We start from the raw sequence: 22,550 nt of genomic DNA on the forward strand, positions 1-22,550 counted from the left end.
CATACAGTGCATACTTTTAATTTTTATACATTTTTTTTAAAAAGATCTGGGAGCCAAGTCAAAGCACAGCACTGAACTAACAATCGGTATTGTGAACATGCATAAAACTGTTGTTTTTATGGACTTTTCTGTGACATTTTAAAGGGGACCTATTGTACTTGCTTTCTGTCATAGATGTATTGTTACATTAGTGGATGTTCATATTAAACATGGCCAAAGTTTTTAAATAATCTACAAGCAGTCACTGTGAGCCAAAACCTCAGGCTTCAGACAACTTATTATTACTTTTTGCTTTGGATGATGTCAGTGAGAGCAAATGCACTTAATAAAGATCTCCCACGCACAGCTCTGGCCCCACCGACCCACTCTTCAAACCTTTTGTTTCTGAAGGCTAGCCAATTAGGGGAAAGCTGGTTTAAAGGCAAGGGGAACAGAGGTAAAATGGCTTGTTTTACAATACTCCACTATAGTAGCTTAGAGTCGAGTTCAAGAATAGAAAATCTGGTTTTGGGAATGAATACAGCAGGTCCCATGTAATGTCAGTGCAAAACAAATGAATTCAACCTGAAATGCCTATCATAGGCACTTTAAAGATTCATTTTTGTGATTTGGTGTTGGAAGCATTTGTTGGTGACAATCAATTTGACATGTATTGCTTTCTCTACTCTTAGCTCGTAGCTAAACTAGAGAGCAAATCTAGTTTAAGCTACGTTCACGCTACATTTTGACCCTATGTGACCCATATCCAATCATGGTATGACAGTGTGAACGGCACAAATCCGATATGGGTCACTTTCGTATGTGGTACTGAATCCGATACATATCCGATGTTTTAGAAAGCGGCTGCTGTTTGAACGGTCAAGTCGCATTAAATCCGTCTTTTACGTCACTGACACAAGACAGACGCCAATTATCAGCTCTGGAGAAGTGCCCGAGAAGACATCGCGAACGCTTCCTGGCCATCCAGCGTAGATGTCAGTGAAACTGCTGGGAAGACAACGTTGGAGAAACGTGAACATTTTATTTATAGATTCTGACAGAAATCTGCAACTATCCTTTGAAGCCCTGCTCCTCTCTTAAACAGCAATAAGAATAATTATTAGGTTATTTACATTATTATGTAAATAACAAAATAACTTAAAGCAAAAATTGGGAAATGTAAAGTCCGAACTCTTTATATTAAGGGCCATCTATCAAACAATACTGTTTGCTCTGGGTCTAAACAGAGCGCGTTGTGTGTGACGTCTTCTTTTGCGCATGCGGGCCGCTTTGAGGGTTCGCACTAGGGCGCGTTTGCTGTCACATTTTATTTGTAGTGTGAACAAGCAGACACAAAAATCGGATTTGATCAAAAAATTGGAATTGAGCATTAAGACCTGCAGTGTACAGATGTACAGATGGCACAATTGATACAATATTATTTGAGAGATGGGGGCTGGAATGCCAGAAATTAATAAGCAGACAATGATAACAAGCTATGTTTTTTTGTGTGGGTCATATAGGTAACAGTTCACTATCTCAAAATGTGAAACTCATAAACAGTTTAAGGTTTAAAATCTGTACTGTTTGGAAATACCATTGAGGCTTCACTGATCCTGTAACTGACCTAATTTCTTAAAAAATGGAAATAAAACAAACTCCATTTTTATGTGATTGCAATTGATGGGGCAGCTTGTAATGAACTTTTTTTGTATTGATTGTTATTTTTGTCCTTCTTTCATATTCAGAGGGAAGTTGTGTCATCCACCCGTCTGGCTCCCATACCTCCGGCCTTCAGCACCAGGACCCTGCCAGTACAGGCCACCGAGTATACCTTCGCCTTCATCCAGGTCCCCCAGGACGTAAGTGCACAGACGAGCACGCGCGCAGAGCTGAGATATGTGTCGCAGCTGAAAGCTTCAAAATTAACTTTGAGATATCGGCTTCTTCAGTCTCATTTTCTGCCAGCGTTTGAAAGTCGACTTTCCTGGCAAGACATGACAACTGTTTGAGTTTCACTTATCACACGGGGCGATAAGTCTGCAACTGACAGACGGGGTTGAGTTGTCATTCCAGGCGAGTGTTAGTGAAAATTATGCTCATACATAATGCATATTGTACAAAGCAGACACAACAATGACAAACACCAAGTCATTGATTTACTTGTTTGCACCAGATTTGAATATAATTGGGTGCCCAGACATGGTTTTATTAACAGTTTGATAGGATGGATTTCGATATACACGCTGCTTCAGCAGCCCGAACTTTCTCATGTTACAGAGCGATTAAAAGCCTTCCAGTTGCTTTGTGTGTTTGTGTACTTGGACGTCCATCTGACCATCTGATAGCAGAGCACCAGTGCATTTTTTTTCCTCCACGGCACTAATCTTCTTGTTTACATCTGAGTGTGTTTTCTCAACCTCCAGTGACCACTGGTGTGTGTTTATGTCTCAGTATGTGTGTGAGTGACTGTGTTTTGCGCGTGTCATGGGGGGTCAACCGATTGGTAGCGTTTTGAGCGAGCAGCATCCCGAATAGAAATAAAACAGAAGCATGTTTTCGTTTGATATGTGCCCGATTGGCGCATTCGAGTGAGTGTTTACAGGGTTTGGATTTCACTTAACTCAGTGTGCGGAGCATTTGCGTGTTTTCACAAAATAATATGATCACACACATTTACAGTAAACAGAGTCTAAATGTTTAGGACTGCTGTGGAATCATTTTTACGGTCAGTTTAGAGGCTGTAGTCTGCGATGCACTATTAAATGCATTTGCATTTAATAGTGCATCGCAGATTATCAAATGCACTTAACAGTGTAAGCAAAAGAGGCTCCATTTATTCTAAAACATGGCAACCCTTTGAAGGAACTGTTTTGTTTTGTGCATCAGTGAGACAGCCTGTTGCGTTATACAGTCAAATTGCAAATTTGATATCATTATGTTTGAAAATGTAGCGTAAAGTATTTTTAATGGGCTTGTGAATGTGAGGAAACATAGCAGTCAAATAGCAGAGTATCAATCAAATCCACATCGGCACCCCCTTTAAAAACCACTGGATAGATTGGCACAGGGATGTCAAACATAAGGCCCGGGGGCGAAAATCAACCCACCAAATAGTCTAGTCTGGCCCAGTGGACATCTGATAAAAATACAGTTTACAATAAGTTTATAAATAAGTCTAAAATTTAAAGTTTTAGAGCTTTTCCTGCTGATGAAGACCTCTCACCAAAGTAACCTCATAATAGATAAATGATGAAAAAAAATGTTCACAGAAATAAAGAAAGAAAGAAAAAGAGATTATACAATGACAGGACGGTCTGTGCAATGAGCTAACAGATTCTTTTTTGTCATGTCACATATTTATTCCTCACAATTAAAGCTCAAAACAACATTTTTTTCCATTTAGAAATTTTTAAAAACAGACATTGTGTGAAATTGATTTTTTTTTTTCATATATATTAAAATTTGTCAGGGATTAAATTTGTAGTTAAACTTGTTTATACTGTGGGCTGGACGTGGCCTACAGTATCAAATTTGTTTAATATCCCTGGCATCGTCAATATTTAAGCGTAACCTAATATATTGTTGGATGTGAAAACAGAATCACTTTCACTAAAAAGGAAGAAAAAGAAGAAAAAGTGCATGTGTTCACAAGCAGGTGGTACCAGGGTGCATGCTGTCACCTGTCTCATGAGTCAGTGATGAAGTGGCCCATCTGTTGATCCAGCCCAGGGGACAGAGGCATCACCTACACCTTACAGCCTGCAGACACACACACATACGCGCACAAAGCTAAACCACATGTTGGAGGTTGACATGCACCTTACCCCTCTCTGTCAGTCTGCATCTGTTCTTTCCTATTTCTCTTTTCATTTTCCTCTTCTCTTGTGTCCGCCATCTGTTTTTTCTGAAGCCTTTTACTACGTCACTCAAACTGACAGCACGTGACAGCCCACAACCCCTTTTGTACCACACCTTTGCTGCTGCACTTGAAAAAAGCTTGCTGCCTTTGTCTTGCAATCTGCAACCTGACACCTTTACACAAGATGTTCACCATCCCGAGTCATTCATTGTCAGTCGTATATCTTTCTTAACACAGTTCTGCCAGTAGCATAAGATCATTCTCCTGCCTCCTAATGCCTTTTCATATAGCGAAAATATCTTTGTAGGGGGGGAAATGCCAAGGTACACTCTAACTGTTCTGCTGTTATGAAGGAATAACACTTCTAACTTAAAGTTTTTATTTGGAAAGAGGCACAGCGTGTTATTTCCATGACATCTCACTCCAGCAGCATCTGCCACACATTTATCAGTAATTAATCCAGTTTTCTCGTGTGCATCATGAACTCTCAGCTGCCTTGCCATTTTCTTTAGTTTGCCTTTTCAGCTAATTAAAACTTTTTTTGCTAAGACTGTTCTTGTAGAAAAGATGAACACCCAAGTTATTTCTTTTAACAAATGCCAGAAAGAAGCACTCCAACCAAAATAGCCACTTTCTAATGGTAGTGGCTTATAAACAAGCCTACTATTCCATCCAATTACTCAATCACGTACTAAACTGCATCGCTTACACTGGACTGCTATCGATCTCTTCTCATTAACAGATGTGCAAATTAAGCGGTGGAAAAAATACACTTTTTCTTTTTTTGGGGGGGGGAGCTAAAATTCCAAAGCAAAGCTCATTAGACAAAACTGTAGAACACCTGCTGACACTACGCATCTATTTTATTCTTTTCAAAATTTGCTTCAAAAAATTTTCGCAAAGAAGACAAATAATTTTTGCTTCAAAAAGAAAAAAGAAAAAAAAGGTGCTTTGTGTAACATTATCTTGTCTGAGAAGTTTGGCTTGTGTTGTTTTTATTAAAAATTACATTTTCTTCATAGCATTTTAATATCGCTCAAAGCAAGTCATTTTAAAAAAGAAGTGTTTTGGTATCCGAATGTAAGCTGAGGTGCAAATGCAAACATTGTTGCCCTCAAGTGCTTCAGAAATGTCTGTTCTACACACAGTGGATGAGAGCGGGTCACTGAAAGGCACTCATTAATTTTGTATCGTCTCTTCACGAGTGTCAGTGCAATTCCTCTTCTATAGTAGTCTCTCTCTGCGTTTTTCCCTTTCCTCCTGTATCAGCTGTCTCTCTTATCTCCCTCACTCTCTTACTTTCTGACACACACTGACTCGCTCTTCCTCTTTTCCCCTCTCTCAATGTTGCCTCGAGCTTCCCTGCAGCGCCTGTGACAAGTTGGCCAGGGGGAGAGCGGGGACAAAAAAGGCCCTTAGTTTTGTGCCTAGAACAAGCTTCCCTGCTCACACACACGCACACACTCACACACACGCACATAACCCAAGGGCGGCTAGTTCGAAGGGGGTTGCCATGGAGACAAGACCAGGGCGAGAAAGAAGGGAAGCGAAGAGATGGATGGAGTAGGGGAGAGATGGATGATAGCCAGGGACTGATTTTTGTTTCTAAGTGTCTTCTTGCCTTTGAAGTTGTGGCTCCTTTTTTTTTTTTTTTTTTTCCCCCCACCCCGATTGCTGGAGGACGTGAGGTCAGGATTGATCTGCAGCTGTTCCACCTCCTTCTCTACCATATGTTCAAACAAATGCTGGCCTTTCACATTTGAGAAGGTTAGGAATTAGAAGAGGTAACTACCTGAGGAATAAGAAGAAAGGAGAAGACGACTGATCTAGATGAGGAAAAGGTTCAATAGGAGTCTAACCGTAGATGCTTCAGACAGACTAAAGCCTCTTCAGCTGGTTGAGTAGATAACTGTCATTTGTATAACTGACATGAATGAGGTGGTGTTATTATTGTCCAGTAGGGTTTTTCCCCCCCCATTTACCAGTGTTTGTTTCCAACAGAATGATGTTACAGTTTGGCTGGTGCACATCTACACTGCTTCAATCAGTCTCTAGATTGCATTTGTGAGCTATCAGTAGTGATAACCTACTTAATTATCTCTTTCATCTTTTTTTCTTTTATTTTCTCTGTCCCCTCTTATTCATTTCTTCTATTATCAACTCAATTTTCATTTTTTCACTCTTTAATCCAACATCCATTTCTACCCAATTGTTTCCCTCTTGCACCACCTTCCATTCCTTCCTCATCTTTTCTTAAAATCTTCTCGCTTCTTCAGGAGGACGCCCGTGCTGATGTGGTGGACTGCGTGGTGCGAGACATCCAGAACAGCCAGTGCCTGTTGAATGTGGAGTACTCGGGTGCCACCTGCCCACACGTCACAATACAGTTTGGGGACACCAAGGAGGACGTGGGCCTCGGCTTGGTCAAAGAGGGCTTAGTCATGGTGGATGTCCGTAAGGAGAAGCATCTGCAGAAGATGGTAAGTGAGGAGAGGAGATGTGATGCTGGTGACGCAAGCTCTCACTGTTAGATTAAAAAAAAAACAAATTCCTTGTTGTTTCTGTTGTTTCCATGCTGCTTCTCTCCCTTGGTGAATTGGCTGCTGTTATGTTTAGGCAACCAGACCTATTCTCAGTCTAAGTTAATTAGTCTTCTGGTCTCAACAGGGCCATAGATGTGGTAGTCGTGTAATTACATAGCTGATATTTATAGGTAGCGTTAAGATTTATAGTACTGCTGCTTTTATCAGTTCCACTACTGTAATGTTTGGGTTGAGTTTGTGTTTTGTTTTTAGACTTTTTTTTCTTCTTGTGGAAAATAAGACATTCATGATGTGTTAAACAGAGAGAACCTGAAAGAGCTTTGTTTGAAATCAAAAAGTTAAATCCGCCTCTGTTTGTGTGCAGTGAGCTGACGCGCTGAATGATACTCTGACCTTTTCACATTTGAATTTCTGAAAATACTTCTAGCCAAATAATCAGCTGACTAATGGTTCCTTTTAATTTTAGTTACCCATATTCAATGAGGTAGGCAGTTGAAAACTGCGTTTATCCACCTGGATGTAATTCACTAGGTGTTTCAACAGGCTGCTTGTTTTGCCAGTAAAGTTTAAATGTTTGTTTCTTCCTGCTGTAAAATCCCGCAGCATGTGAAACCGAAAGCCGCCTTCACCTCTCTAAAAAAGTTAGAACCATTCAAGATTGGGAATAGCAAAAACGCATCATCATTTCTCCATGGCTGACATCTGAACCACTTTTCAATAATACAGTCTTAAATAATTTAGCCCCTGTGCCTGTTTAAAACTAGTCCTTGCTGCCCATCTTTAATTGTTTCAATGCAGTTCAACTTTGCAAACAGCGGCCGACAGTTATTCATAGTTTGTGGTTTGGGTGAGATGTGAATTGTGTGTTTTTGCTTAAGATGAATTAACAGTTATGGACTGCCTCCCAGGAAACAAGGCAGCGAGAGAAATATGATGTCACTGAATTTGGATCTCAGCAGTGTTCACTGTTGACAATAGTGCAAGTTTGTTGGACTGCAGTTTTAGATACACAGTGAATGTTTGGCGTTCTCACTGGCGAATGACCCGATTGCATATTATTTCACATTACGAGGTCTTTTGCTTCCTAGCAGTTAAGTAATCACCACGTTTTGGTGCTAGTTTGTCATGGAGAATTTCTCGATACATGAAAGCTAGTACTACACTGGAAGGCTGCAGATTTTCTAAATGTAAACACTGTGGCACAAAGGACTTAATGCTTATCTCATCTCACTTGTCAAACGCAAGTCTCGCAATACACATTAAAACACCTACACTTTGCCTCAGACGGTGGCCATTTTGTCAAACCACAAAGCATCACTCATGTGCTTTTCTCTCATTATGCTAATTCTCCTCGTAGACTCAAAGCCACTCTGTACATGAAAGATAAAGAAACATGGAGGATATTTATTCCTGCTGCAATTACTCCTTCTGCACAAGCGCAGAAGTCACTCTTATTTATTTCAAAATTAAAGCTCACAAAGGAACAGAGTAATGTGTCCACCAGAGTGTAATCGCTCATAAATATAATCAGATTCTATATTAATCTAAATTAGAAGCTACTGGGAAGAAGAGACTTGTCAACGCAGTGTTTCAAACAATTTATTTACTCTCCCATCCCGCCTTAGTCAATAAAGCACTGTGCATCGTTGTGAGAGTGTTTTGAACTCTGACCTCCCAAGAATAGCCAGCAGCCGTAATGCAGTCTCTGGTTAATGGTCCCTTTAGACAAAGGACGGTGATTAAAACCTCCCAGCAGTTCAACTAATAGGCTTATAGACTCCACAGATTTAGGTTTTGTTGGATCAAACAGTTCCTCTTTAGTATGCAACAGCTGTGCCTCCACATGCATTTGCCTCTTCTGTGCTGGCTTCAGACAAATATTTTGATGTGGAGAAAGCCTAACAAGCAGCAGTGTTGCCAAAGTGTTTACAAGTGTGTGTTAAGTAAAGCTCTACAGCTTTCTTGTTGATAATTCCACCCATCAAGTCGGCTTCCAAGCTCAAAGCCATCTTCCACATTCTCTTCTTCGTGAAAACAAACTCGAGTAGGATCAGACGACCTCTGAAACATCTAAACGTGGTGAATTGTGCGTCTGAGTCACACTATATGTGGGCTTATTTGCTAGACTTCTGTTTGTTGTTCTGCTCTTTATAGCATTATTAGAAATGATGAGCATCTATCGGTTTGTTGGGTGACAGAAAATCAACAATTGATTAAATGTCTTTGGTTGGCCATTTGTTTTGTTTTTTAGCCAAAAAGAATAACGTGTTAAGTAACCAAATATTGTGGAAATGAATTGATAATTAAAATACGAATGAGTTTTAGCCTGAAAGAGAACCATTAGTTTTTATAGTTTTAATCACAAATCAAAGCTGCTCAAAGTCAAACTGTTGTACAGTTCCCATTTCCCTCTTTCTTGTAGGCTGCCCAGGATGAATGTGTTCACCTTACTTTACATTTTGCTGCAGTGAACTTGGACTGTTGATGGAGAGTAATTTGTGTGCAAGGTGCATTGTGGCTGGGAGATTCATGAGCTCAACTGTGCCTGCTGCTAGCACGACAACAGAAAACGTTATCTTGAAGGTGCAATAGAGCCAAAAAAATGTACTAAAGTACAACTTCTTGGTGACCTCTGGATCATTCTTCCCCTATATAGAAATTCTCCCAAAGCTCAGTAGTGTAGTATCCAAGCATTCTTGCTTTGCACTCTGTGCTCTTTTACTCCTCCCTTCTGCCTTTTCATGCAGCTAGACTATCAGCCTCCTTGTAAAAATGACTTTTGTCCTTTCTATCTGTTCCATTTTGTCTCTGTTCTTTAGTCATTATCCATGCCTGGGCATTGGAACACGGTCATTGTAATCTGTACTCTAGTGCTAAAGCATTACGTAACAGATGGGCTGTAATGTTCACTGGCACTTCAGCAACCATTAATAGTCAGTCATAAGTGCACGGAAGGTTAACACCAGTCTTTGAGGATGGCAGTGTCGCAATAGAGCAAAAGCAGGAAGGAAAATTCATCCATTTGGGTCTTTATTTCTTTTTTCAAATACCTCTCTGCCTTAAGCCCTTCTTTAGTAGATGCTCACTATGCACACCATATGGACAGCTATCACATCTGCTGTATAGCAGTGTCATGAAAAGGTATAAACATTGTGAAAGTGTAGGTGAAATGATGATCATATACCAGCTGCTTCATCTTAAATCTCTAGTTCCACTTTAAAGGAAGGCGAGAAAGAGGAAATGGGAAAATCAGATGGAAGATACTGAGCCTAATTATGATCAATAGAAAGTTCTTAATAAAGAACTTACCCACTGATGTCCTTGGAAAATAAAGCACCAATTCATATAATATGAAAATGATCCAAAGCGACAGACTAACCTGAATCAGAACAGCTGTAAATATTTTAAACTGTTAACAACTGTTAATATTCACCCTCATAACATACTGGATGTGCGTAATCAAGAGATTTTAATCTCATAGTGTAATCTGTCACATGCATATGGCATATCATGTGTAGTCCATCTGCTCATGTGTTTTTATTAAGCTTTTATATTTAGATTATCTTTGTAGCTGTCTGTTCTTGGACTCTATCACTGTTCTGACATTTTAAATTCAGCTATAGAGCTCGACATTGTGCACGCTTCTGTGGTAACAAAGAGGTGTTTGTGTACTGCTGTGCTCTGACTGTTAGGTAAATTTGGCCACAGTTCGTAGAAGAAGCCAGCTGTACATGTTTTCATCAAATTAGTATCATTAATGAGCAGTAAAGCTGAACAGCCACGTTATGGTTGCCTTTGGTAGCAATATTTAGAGCGATGTGTCATTTGGTCTGATTGCCCCTGTTGGCAACTGCTGTCATTGAGATGAAGAAAATTTGTATCTCTTTACTTCAGTGTAAAATGGAGCATTTGTGTCATTTTCTCTGACAGTAAAAGTGTAGAGGGAAAAAGGCATCGGGATGCACGAGAAAACAATTTTCCATCCAGTTATAAACGCTTAAGAATGACAATGCTGTTCACTTTGGCAAACAAGAGATAATGAATGTTTGCCAAATGTCCTGTTGGAAGGTTCTGTGTACAAAGAAAGTGACTTTTTAAAAAAACACACATTTAGATCCTCTCTCATGCGCTAACCTGAGACTTGAACACAGACTTCAAGGCACAAGAGATATACTTAGCCAGCCTTAAATCGTCCTGGCACCATCAACTATCCACTCGCAGAAGGGCAGCTTTCCACACTGGTGCCCACTTAACAGACTTCTGTTTCTTTTTTCACCCTTTTTATTGTCTTTCTCAACTCACTGTTCACCTTATCTTTTTAGTTTTTTCCACTCCATCCCTTCTTTCTTGTTCCACACCTACGCAGTCCATTCCTCTGAATTCTTGTATATACCAGTGCCTCATTTCTGATTGTCATATTTCCTCCCCATGTGTTCTGTTTTCAACTTTTAGTATATTTATGTTATCCTGGGCCCGAGCCATGTCATTTAGATGTCAATGGCGAGGTGCCTCATTTGGCTTTTGCTGATGTGCTGATTTGCATTTCGTCTTTCAGTGCTGTGTCATGATGAGCAAGAATCCCCGGGAATTATAGTGGAGAAGAGCTCAGATCAAACCTGCTGGTGGCCTCATAATGAGCTGTGATTCAAAATGCAGTTATGTGCAATTATTTGCAACTTACCTCAGATGTTTCTGTCCTTCAAACCCACACAAGGTCGATAATAATGCCCACAAGTTGCATGACAGATATATTATTTTCTTTCTACCTGATTGGGCGCACAAGTAATAAGTGCCTGGAGCAGATATTTTTAGCTACTGCACAGAACTTCACACTCGCACTTAATATTTCTTTATCCAAGTTGTAATGAGCCTGTCATGGCAGCTCAAGTGGAAGATGTCTGTGTGGTTAGGAGCGCTGTCGTTTGTGCTCTGCTGCTTTTCACCAGTGTTTTCTGTCAGCAGCTGCCAACAAATATGACTGATTCAAACTGTGGCGGGCCACGGTGCCGACTGTCTCACTCGGTCACCTCATCTAACCGAAGTCTGTGCTGGCCCCCAAAGTTCATTAGTGTTACAAGCTAATAATCTCCAGTTTACTAATTACAACTCAATTACAAATACGGAAGCGTCTGCCTTCACCACCATAATTATTATCAATCACCAACAGCCAAGCTGGAGTATCGACTTCGCTTCCACCTTGTTCCCCACAGAAAGGATTAAGATACCTTAACCTAATGTATATAAAGATGGAGAGAAGATCTTCACCTAAATGTTTTCGTGAGTGTGTCGGCAGAAGGTGGACTGTGGGGGAAACAGCTGTGAGGTGGCCTATTCAAAGTGAAAGCTATAATTACCAGGAACCCCTCAGGAAATATGGTTTTATTTTTTGCCTTTTATCTTCTTGCTCTGTATTCTTGCCGTATTCACACTGATGCTTTGCTTTTACCGTATGAATTTTGAGCAGCTGACTTTATAGTTGTGAAAAGCTTTGATGGCCCAGAAGAGACGCCTGTAAGCGGAAGCTCACATGATGTGAGGTTTGTTTATTCAGACTTTTTTTTTTCCCTTTTCCTTACACAAAGGGCCTCTTGGGTAGTGTAGTTTTCTTACAACTTGCTATAGTCCCCAGTGTTAGCTAGTAGGACAGAATAATTGTGTTAATGGAGTTTGAAAATGTAGATAAAGAGGGAGCCGAATGTGGGGAAATCAGGAAAGAGGGTCACACGTGCAGAGGGCTGCCTCCAGGGATCGCCTCTTCCATTTATCAAACCACGATTGCCCCTTTAGTCTCCAGTCAAGGGTCTCATGTGGTGAGCACCTCTGCTGCCATGCTGTTAAGGCACTGCTTTGGACATTGAAGATATGCCTCCTGGGAGTGTTGTTGCCTCTGTAGAGTAGGTTCTTTGTAACAAATTGAGGCCTGGTGGGCAAACCACGTTTCATGTAACACTGTTCCCCAAGAACAGGAGTCACATATGTAGCTGTCCCTCATGTATTTGACATGGAGGAAAGGAGGAAAACAATAGTAAAACACACAAGTGCAAACCTGGGTGATGAATACCAAAGATAAATAGTAATGTAGTAAAATTTGTGTTTGTGAAATTGTAATAAAAATGCCAATAAGATTAAACGAAGAATAACAAAAAATAGCAGGTTGGAGTTTGTGTGGCCGAGTACAGAAAGTAGGTACCCCACAGTGTATCAGATTTCCGCCGCCTCCGCCCCCAACCCAAAAAGTCGTCACCGTGTCATTTATAAATGGCTTTTAGCCATATCCAGTCCACCAGTTGACTGATTTTTCAGGTTGATGCCCTCGCTTTTCAACCCCCAACGCCTGTCACAGCCCATCAAGAGCCTCTTCATCCCCCCAAAACCCACAGGGCACACATAAACACCCCCCCACTGAGTGTCACGGGTGTGTTACAGCATAACCGCGCTCCACCAATGGCTCAATACCTAATTTACAAGTAGAGTTAGAGATGGGGCCTTTTAATGGACATTTTCTGCTCCCCGTTATTGACTGCATACACACTAGCATGCACTTTCCTCCCCTGCTGGCACTGCTCTGAGGGTCTTTTTTTTTTTTTTTTTTTTTTTTTTTTTTTTGTACATGTCCTAACTGACACGCGCCACTTCACAGATGCCATTCCTTCTGCAGATGTGTACACACACACACACACACACACACACACTGTTACGCGCCATCCTCCCTCCTAAGACCCTGGGGTGAGTACAGGAGGGGAGCAGAGGCACCAGGCTGTTTTAATTTATTCTGTTTTGTGATATATAAAATATAAAATAAAATGGTACTGGAGAAGAGCAAAATGTTCTTGCACAACTTTTATGAGAGTAAATTTGCACGTTAGGGTGAGATGCAGTGGTGTTATTGCATATTTACAAGAGCAGTTCCTTCCAGAACATCTGGGAGAGCACTAGACACTGTTTGCATTTGCATTTGTTGTATGTGCTGGGGGTACACGAATGTGTCCTCTTTAACTCCACGAACCTACGCTGGTGGGCTTGTCATGCCACGTTCCCAACAAAGCATCTGATCTCATCCGACAGCCATGCTGGGGGGACCAGCATGTAACAGGACGTAGTCTTAGTTTGCAGCAGACAGGGGCAATGACACTCATGCACTCGATGGAAAGGAAAGCGGTGTGCTGTGATTTCTAACACGAGATAAAACGATGGGTCATCGCAAAATGGAGTTTTGCTAATTTCATTTTATCTCGATTATCAGGTTTTAATAAGTGTTGCAGGCCAACAAGGGTAGTCTGGTAGCTCATTATTTGGCACTGTTGCCTCATAGCATGAGGGACCTAAGTTAAATACCCAGCTGGGTTATGTCTACTTCAGAAGCTTCAATTTCTCCTGCTTAGTTAATGCCAGAGCATTCACAGAAAAGACAGGATTTGAATCTGAAGAGTTTCACTTTGTGGGCAAAATAAACAAATAAGCCAACAAAAATAGTTAATTGTAAGCGTTTGATCATTTGTGCAGCCCTAGTAGAAAGTAAAGAAAGGATTAGGAGAAATAAAAGCCACACACAAAAAATTAATTGCCAGACATTGTAGATCTACTTTGTTTTACATCCATTATTAAGAAAATAAATAAAAAATCTGATTCAGTGTCTTTCTATCTTGTCTTTACATAAGCACCACTGTATTCCTTCAGTCCTGACACATGACAAACCTTCAAGGAGTCCCTCCCTTGTTAGCTATGCGTGGACATGTTGATTGAAAGATGTCTCATAGGACAGTCCATTGCTTAACAGAGCATTCTCAACTGGAAACACCCTGAGCTGCGGACATGAAAGCTATTATTTTCTGGAAGAAGCTCTGACGACGATTCGTCTGCTGCAGAGTTTTTTGTTTGCAGTGTAGTCAAAAGGAGGCTGTGATGGCAGGCGGGGGGGACATGAAACAAGACGAAATAAGGATTGATAGAGTGGGATGAAAAAAAACGAGCAAAGCAGCAACAAAGAAATAGTGACAAAAGGCTGTTAGTGGCAGTTTTTATGTTGGAGTTTGACTGCATGTGTCTGAGAGGCTGTGCGCCTGATCATCATTGCTGCTAATGAGAAAAGTGCAACATGCACAGAGGACACGCCTCATTGTTCCCTTTCCACTCGGGTGGTTTTTAAGTCCTGTGACATCCCATATCGTCAGCGAGGACCACGTGAACACAACCGGGCACCGAAACGTCGATTAGTCACTTGTTTTTCATACACACGCCATCCAAAAATCTGACTAAATCTGGTTTTACTTTAGCATTTTCACGTGCTGTGAAATTCAAAGTCGACGCAGCTCACCTACGCACCAGACGTGCACAACCTGTCACAAAAGTGCCGCGTTAGCGCTCGCTCCGATCCACCACTTTCACACCGCATTTAGCAGAACACCACCTGGGCATGGCATGCTGGCCAGTGCGGGGAAATGCACGGTCTCCCTCCCTCGCTGCCTCTCTCACTCTCGCAGATTCACAGCCAGTCAGATACACAGATTAGTGCCAAACCGCCAGACCGACACCACCTGTCGTTCATCTTACGAGAAGCATCACACTTACACAAAGTCTCCCACCAAGTCTTGCGTGAGAAAGTTACCTGCATACATTAACGCTGAGTCAAAACGTATTTTCAGATCCTTCCCCTTTGGTGCGAATGCGAGTATCAGATAGATGTTTTTAGTCTCAGTCTTTTACAGTAGAACTTTCTTGTTGCAAGTAATTGCAAAGAATGAAATCACATGCATTCAGGAGCACTCCCACGTACGCTGCAGCCTCCTTAGCCAACAACATATTCTCTGGTGCCAGCATCCATAGCCACTGCTCACCGTTAATGGCATCTGTCTGGCATATGGGAGCTCTGTAGGGTCATCCAGACAAGCTCACTGTCGCCCGCAGCCTTCAGCTACCTGAACCCTCTACAAACTCTGCATTCTCTTTCCTTTTCTTATTGGACTTCTTTACTTTACGTGCACATTATTTTACTTATTCTACCTCCCTGCCATCATTTCCACATTTCCCTTCCTCCTCCATCTATATGATGACACCCTTGTTTGCTATAAAGATAAATATTCCCTTTCTTTGCCTCTCCAGACGAGTTTTACATGAGCCATTGTGCCTCTCTACTGGAGCCAATAGAAAAGCTATGAAAAGAAGGATCCGGGACAGGATACGTGCAGCCGTTCGAAATCCAAAGTCTGTCATCATTTGTGTTCAGTGAAGTGAAGTGAGGGGAACAGTGAAAGATGAGGGTGAGCCAGGAAAGGCACCCTCCCGACCACTGTACAAAGAGGCCCACCATGATAATTTCAGTATGGCAGCATATCATCTGTGCATATTGTGCTGTAGTGCTCTTGACTTTGCATCTTTCACAGAATACTTAGCATTTGGATTCAGCCTCTCAGCTCTATGGAGTTTGGAAAAAGTGCAGATGGAATACATTTCCTCTAAAGTTGAGCTCTTTTTGGGGTTTGCCATTTGTCCTCACAAATGCAATTCTCTCTTTTGTGTTTATATATTGCCTAATCCACTTTGGCGCGTATGAGACCCTCTTCCTCATCATGTTAGCTTCCCCTAGCTGTCCAAGTGTTGCACTGGGAAAGACTGCTGTGAGCACTGAGAGCTCTCCTCCAAAGCCCAAATGGCATCACTGGCCTTTTGTGTCTGTGAAATATCTTCGGCTGGGTCTTCCATATGGTGACATCTGCCTGATGGGACCAAGATGCCAGATCCCAATGCCTTCCAAAAACAAAAAAAATCTCTCCTTTAGCTGGCTTTGACGGATGACTTGTGCAGCCACAGCACTTTCCTCAGCCGCTCACTTACATGTGCACGCGCTCACACAGACAGACAGGTCTGTTATCTTGGCTGTGCCATATGCAGCGCAGCTATCAAATCAACCTATGTGCACAAGCTAGCTAAGCAATTAAACTCCAGAGCCTCATCCACACTCGACTGTTTTAACATCTGGCATCCTTGTTCTAGATGTGTATGTGCCAACCAGCTCTTCTGCTCTTATAATCGCCTTCAAAACATGCTGAAAAACGGAGTCTTTTATGTGGAAATACAATGACTTCTCTTTCAATTGACTTTTGATTTCTTTGTGTTCTTTCATTTAAGTTGTTTTCTTTTTACTGTCATGGTTATGTCTGCCACTATGTCAGAAAAGACAGGAATGAACAAATTCATGCATGCATCGTACAGATAGTGCTTATTCGGTAGATGTGGTGCAACCTCTTATTTGTGTTTGTGTACCTCGTGCATAATTTTATCCAATATTGTGAGTGGTGGAGGACATCTCGTTCCAGGGGTCTGTTGCTTGAGCTTTTCAAGGTCCAAACATCCACTTACACTGTACCCACCTAAGCAAACTGGCTCTCTATCCCCCCCCCCCCCCCCCCCCCCCCCCATGACTCATCACTGGTTCATTCAATGAGGCTAAATGGCTGTTCTAGCAGAAGCAGTCAATATGCTCAACACTGCACATTGGTTTGCTCTTCTCTCCTCCAACTCCTGTATAATCCTCTCCATACTCTCAATATGTGCATATTACCTTTGAGTAGATGTTTTTAAAGCAGCACTTCTATTGAGCAAATGGATAGCGTGGAAAGCGTTTCTATATACAGTATGTGGCAGAACTATCTGGGGACTTTACAGCTTGAATAATACTTTAAACTTGTACTCTTTGTTTTTATTTCATATTAGTTTTATTTATCACAGATTAGAAAGTTTAGATTTAAAGATTTTATCAAAAAAATACACCCTGAGATGGCACATGCTCAAGTTTCTAGCCTAGACTCAGTTGCTTTACCATAATGTCATAGCTTAATTCCGCTTTTTAAGGCATCGGGTTTTAGCATTTAAGTTCATTTGCAGACTTTGATAGTTCATTGTTGCATAGCCTTTGGTGAATAAACATCAGGTTGGCTGTATTTGCTATTTACAAGTTGATTCAATGTTATCTCTTGGCTCTAAGTTGAGATAACAAATAATTATGATTACTTGATACCTTTTCATCTTTTTTTTTTTTTTTAAAGAAAACAGCAGATCTGTATCTTCGGTTCCTTTTTACACTATTGTATGTTTCTAATTAGCTGAATTGATTTTGCGCTTCTGGTTGAGAAAAAGCTCGATTCAACTAAACCTGCCGGAGCCTATCGGAGAGTCAGTGAGTGAGGCTGTCGTTACAAAGTGCCGTGCAGTGTTGTTTTTATAGTTGTAGCTGATTAATTGCACAGCACCTACAGTATCCGTTACAATGCTTTTTGTTTAGCAAACAGTTGCTATAGTTAGCTATACAGTACTGCTCATAGCTGACTCTTTCCTTGTTAGTTTTCACTGTTCCACAACCTTACTGTAAAAACAAAACAAAAACAAGACAACTGGTTTTGTACAAAAAGAGGAAAAAAACACCAAAGGAGAACACCTTGAAGGTGTCTTACAAATGCACTTGTTTAAAAAAAAAAAATCTTCTGCACACCATCGACGTGTTGGCCCAAGGCTGGAAGGCATGAGTATGAGAGTCACTCTTATCTTGAGTGACTTAGCATGAAGTGATGCCACTCCCATTGGTGGATTAACTCAGTTACAGAAAGCGTTGCACTGGAACATGACGTCGGGAGCTCCGTGTGCTTCCTTTGCATGTTTGTGTGATCTGCATCGCCCGCAGTAGCATAACCACTTTGTGTCTGCGTGTTGTTTCGATCTCATTGATCTTCAGAGAACATTGCGCTCCTTCCATCTAGTGCTGAAGGGGAGGGTGAGCGAGTACCCTTCTTTATAAAAAGTGAACTTTGTGCAAAAAAAAAAAAAAAACTTGTAAATTTCCATGTATGCAGGTAAAAGAAATGTCTCAGGGGCAGAACAGGTTGAAAGGATGCATTGATTCACCTTAATCCTTTAAAATCCGACGGGTGACGCAGGGATGTGATATGCTAATGACTTGTCTCTTTCTGCCTCAGGTGACAGAGTACCTGAACAGTCAAGAATCTGCCAAGAGTGCCAGGGTAAGTCACTTCATCCCAGCCACCATCTTATTGTCTGTCGTTTTCTATTTCTTTTTCCTTTTTTTTTTCCACTTTTCCGTCGCCTCCTCCTGTAGTTTGTCTGCCTCTTTGAGAAATCTACTGATGCCAAAACAAGAATACATTACAACACTAATTACTCTCCCTTGGAAACTATCAGAGAGAAAGTGTATCCTCTCCTCGCTGCTTTTTCTCTTTCTCAAGATGTCACACATTACATTGGCAGTCCGCATTGTCCCATATGGACTGCTGCCCACAGTCTGTGCAGGTCCGTTCTTTGAAAGTAGGGGGTGGGGATTTGTGCAAAAGAGTGCAGTGGGGATAGTGAGGAAGGAATGAATAGGATTTAGGGTCTAGCACACTGGGCTCTCATGTTGGAATGAGTCGAGTCGGAGTTTTGACATAACAATCCGCCGCAAATGTATTTATTCTGTGACCAGTAAACTGTGCGGCCAGCCAAGTGAAACTGGCAGCAAAAGATTGGAAAGGAACCCAGGAAATGTAAAAACAATAAGTGCTTTCAGACCAGAGAGTTCTAGGGACTAGTTGGTGGGGGGTTACAATTTAATGTGTAGTGCTATCTCGCGCTATGTGTAGCACAGATGGACGGGGAGGGCTGCGAGAGTCCAGCTCTCCAGACGCACTGCGAGTGCCATTGTTTACTTTCTCGTAATACTGTTTCAATTTCTTTTTCTCTATACATCGCTTCACTGTGTGTGGGGTTCCTTAGGTAGTGAGTGGAAATGGGATTTTCACTTAGAGTGAACATCATATTGAACTTCCTCCTTCACATATAAAGCCTGGAGACCATTGATGGTTCATTTCTGTGTTTTGTTGTGTTGTGTTTTTTTCCCCCCTTACACAGCTGATGTTTAGACTTCATAACATGTCCAAATTGCCACACTTGTGTCTAGGTCAAGTGCTGTATACGCTCAAAGGTTCCTTTTCTACTGAAGTTTCTACTTCCTCCATTCCAAAAGCATCTATGTACTGATATATCATAAATATGCACAAGAAACTAGAAAGTCATTGCCTTTTTTTTGGCAATAATGAACTAAAACATATTCATCCTGCTGCTTTTAAAAGTCACCAGTGCACTATATATGAATCGTTCCTCCATAAGAGTGATGACCTGCCCTGTACCTTAATGCATATATATCAGCACATCAAAGATATATGTGGTTTGACGATTATTTGGACAGTTTGCACAGGCGGAGACCACCGTCACTAATCTCTGAAGCGCACTGGGTCATTTTGTTCTATAAGCAGGCCTGAAATATTCAGAAAAGAGCTTCTATGGTTTCTCCTAGTAAGTTATTTTTAAGGATTAAAGAGTTTAAACTACATTACCCAACTTCTTCAGGAAATCTGAATCCTGATCCTTTAAAACATAAATAAATAGAAGCCACTTGAACCTCGTCTCTTGTGACAAGGGGTCGTCCCAGCGGTTAGCGCCGCACGTTTTTCAACAGATGCCCTTCCTGACACAACCGCAAAGGGGATTAGTGTCTTTAGCTTGACTTGAACCATCAACCCTTTCACTTGTCAAACACGGCTCTACGGGGCCATCCTTTAAAAGAAAAATAAACTGATTTTTAGTAGCAGGACAGAGATGTGAACAATTGGACACATTTATGGTTATGGTCTTTATGTTGAGGAGTAACAAAAAAAAGACATTATGTAAAAATAATAGAGGAGTAATAAAGGTCTGTTCAGATAAGTCCTGTTGACAAGGGCTGAAACCTGGAGACTTTGACAGTACAAAAAAGAAAAAGCCTTTCACAAGAGCCCCAGGAGCATGCAATAGACACTTGGATGTCGCTTTGATGGCTCTACATTCTAAAAGAATCAGTCCCTCCTGTGCCGCTTTAGCTACCCGGCGGTTATACAGCATGTCCAGACAATGAGTCAGTCAGAGGTGGAATTGACTGTAATCACAATCGGAGTTACTGCCATGTTTTCAGGGTGTCAGGGAGGAGCAGGAAAAAAAGGCAGCGGAGTGCGAAACGGGGAAACGGCTTCATTCATTTCATTCATCCTAATAACTACTGCTAATTAGCACAGTCGCTAATTAGGTATGAATCACAGCATTAACAGCTGAACGCGCATGCTTCTGAGAGCCATAAAAGGAGCATCCCAGACAGCAGACCTGCGCATATACACACAAACACCTCCAGACCGGACGGCTTCTACGGCTTTTAAAAAGGCAGTAACTAACTGGGTGCTGTTCCAAAGTGCGCACACTCTTTGCCAACCACGTCGCGGTAAAGCCGACATTCAGGCAAACGAGATGGTTTATGGGGCAGTGCAGGATTGTCAGTGTAATGGATTAGGAGAAGTAATAGACGTGGTGGCGTTTGAGGCACTGCGAACCTCCTGGATACGCAGGTCCGATTAAATGGTGATGGAGATGATGATGATGCTGGCTCTTCGCACTGGTCTGTGAAAGCACTGAGCTCTCTCTGTGTGTTGCACTGTAGCTCTCTCTTCCCTTTAGCTTCTTTTTCTTTTTTCTTGTCCATTTAACATGCAATGTGCTGGAGAGGTTATTGGAAGTTCCATTCAAAGCAATGGGGCATTTTCACCACATTGTGCAGTTATCTGTGTCAGTATGGTCAATGAGATCTGTCTCTGTCCTCCCATCAGCTCAACATTTGGCGCTATGGAGACTTCCGTGCCGACGACGCAGACGAGTTTGGTTACAGCCGTTAAAGAAAGGAAAGATAAAAGAAGATGCACAAAAAAGAGAACAGACCATCCATTAAACACCATTCCAAAGACCAACGTGGACGGCAAGTGATGCTTTGGACAGAAGACGAACTAAACAACAAGCTCGCGACTCACTCTTCCCTCATATTTAGCATTTCAACCCTCCCATCTGGCTTTTCTTCTTCTCTTACATCTTGTCCTCCTGCTAGCCCCAGTAGCTCCATATAGAGCATGCTAGCAAAGCTATAAGAAAAAAATAATTATCATGCAAGAATCACTTTCCTTTCGTCCTTTAGTTTCCCTAATCAGCGCCTGCACTATTGCCGGTCCGTTATTTGCCACACTATCCTCTCAGCAGTACCTGTGTGAATGATAATAAGTGATGCCTACGTATGTGTTTCAGCCAGTCATCGACTTTGCTCTCTGACACTCTAGCCCAAGCCCTGCTTTCCTCTTTACTCGGAAGGGAACGTCTGTTTCGCAGGAAAAAGCTCAATTTTTTTAATCTTTGTTTTTTTAAGCAACAAATGCTTCCCTAATGAATTTCTTGTAAATGTGAGGATATGTTGAAAGGTGTATATTGCTTTGTTTTAGAAAAGTGCTGTAGGTGAAGCCACACAGACTTGAAAAGAAAAAAACAAACAAACAAAAAAAAAAAAGGATGAATTATTTTTGTCTTCAGTGTATATCTGTGTGATTATGACATTTGCAGATGTTTTTGTGGGGAGTGTTTCGTCGTTTATTCACTGTCACACTTTTATGACCAGTAAATATCGATGCCTTCACGTGGCATTTTATCATCTCTTCTTCTGTAAAGTTTACATTCTGATAACGGTAATGATCCTGTCTCTGGCAGTCTCTTCTCTTCCTGTCTCTGTATGCCATGGCAGATACAGTGTTTGAATTTGTTTCCACATAATGGACCTTTGCATTCTATTAAAAATCTGATGAATAAAAAATAAGCAAATTAAACGTGGGTTTTTGTTATGTTTTCCTCAAATAAAAATGAAAGAATGCGAAAATGCAACCTGAAACAAAGTCCTTTAGACATAAAGCTCAGGATTTCAGGTTTTTTTTATGAAACACTTGTGCCAAAATTTAAGAGCACTTCAATGCAGATAAAAGGTTTTGTTTCCTGTAAAACACCACTTTCACTAAAAGCTTGACAGTTTGGGGTTTTTTAATTTCTTTTTTTAACCACAAAATTTGCAATTAGCGATGCTAATTTGTCTAAGCTTGAGCTTGTTTAACATTCACCTCCAAAATCTTTCAAATGTATCACTTCCTGCTCAGCTACTGCTAACAAACGGGCTGTAAAATCAACTGTTTTCACTTAAAAGTTTAAAGTTTATGTAAGTCGTGCAGAAGCACAGCTACTGAATTTACATGAAGTGATTTTTTTTTAAAGTACAGATTTGAAGTGTTTCC

The 22,550-nt window shown here is 41.2% G+C and overlaps 1 protein-coding gene across 1 annotated transcript in view; it reads left to right on the plus strand.

The window, feature by feature from the left end:
• snd1 (staphylococcal nuclease and tudor domain containing 1) overlaps positions 1–22,094 on the plus strand; it is a 190,975-nt gene extending 168,881 nt beyond the window's left edge. Inside the window, exons 21-24 of the mRNA XM_080887338.1 lie at positions 1,728–1,841; positions 6,118–6,321; positions 18,351–18,395; positions 21,060–22,094. Of these exons, the coding sequence (XP_080743464.1) occupies positions 1,728–1,841; positions 6,118–6,321; positions 18,351–18,395; positions 21,060–21,125 (429 nt within the window). The 3' untranslated portion in view covers positions 21,126–22,094. The remainder of the gene's footprint in view (positions 1–1,727; positions 1,842–6,117; positions 6,322–18,350; positions 18,396–21,059) is intronic.
• The last annotated feature ends 456 nt before the right edge of the window (positions 22,095–22,550 follow it).

This window comes from Rhamphochromis sp. 'chilingali', assembly GCF_963969265.1.
Source record: "Rhamphochromis sp. 'chilingali' genome assembly, chromosome: 7".
NCBI lineage: Eukaryota > Metazoa > Chordata > Actinopteri > Cichliformes > Cichlidae > Rhamphochromis > Rhamphochromis sp. 'chilingali'.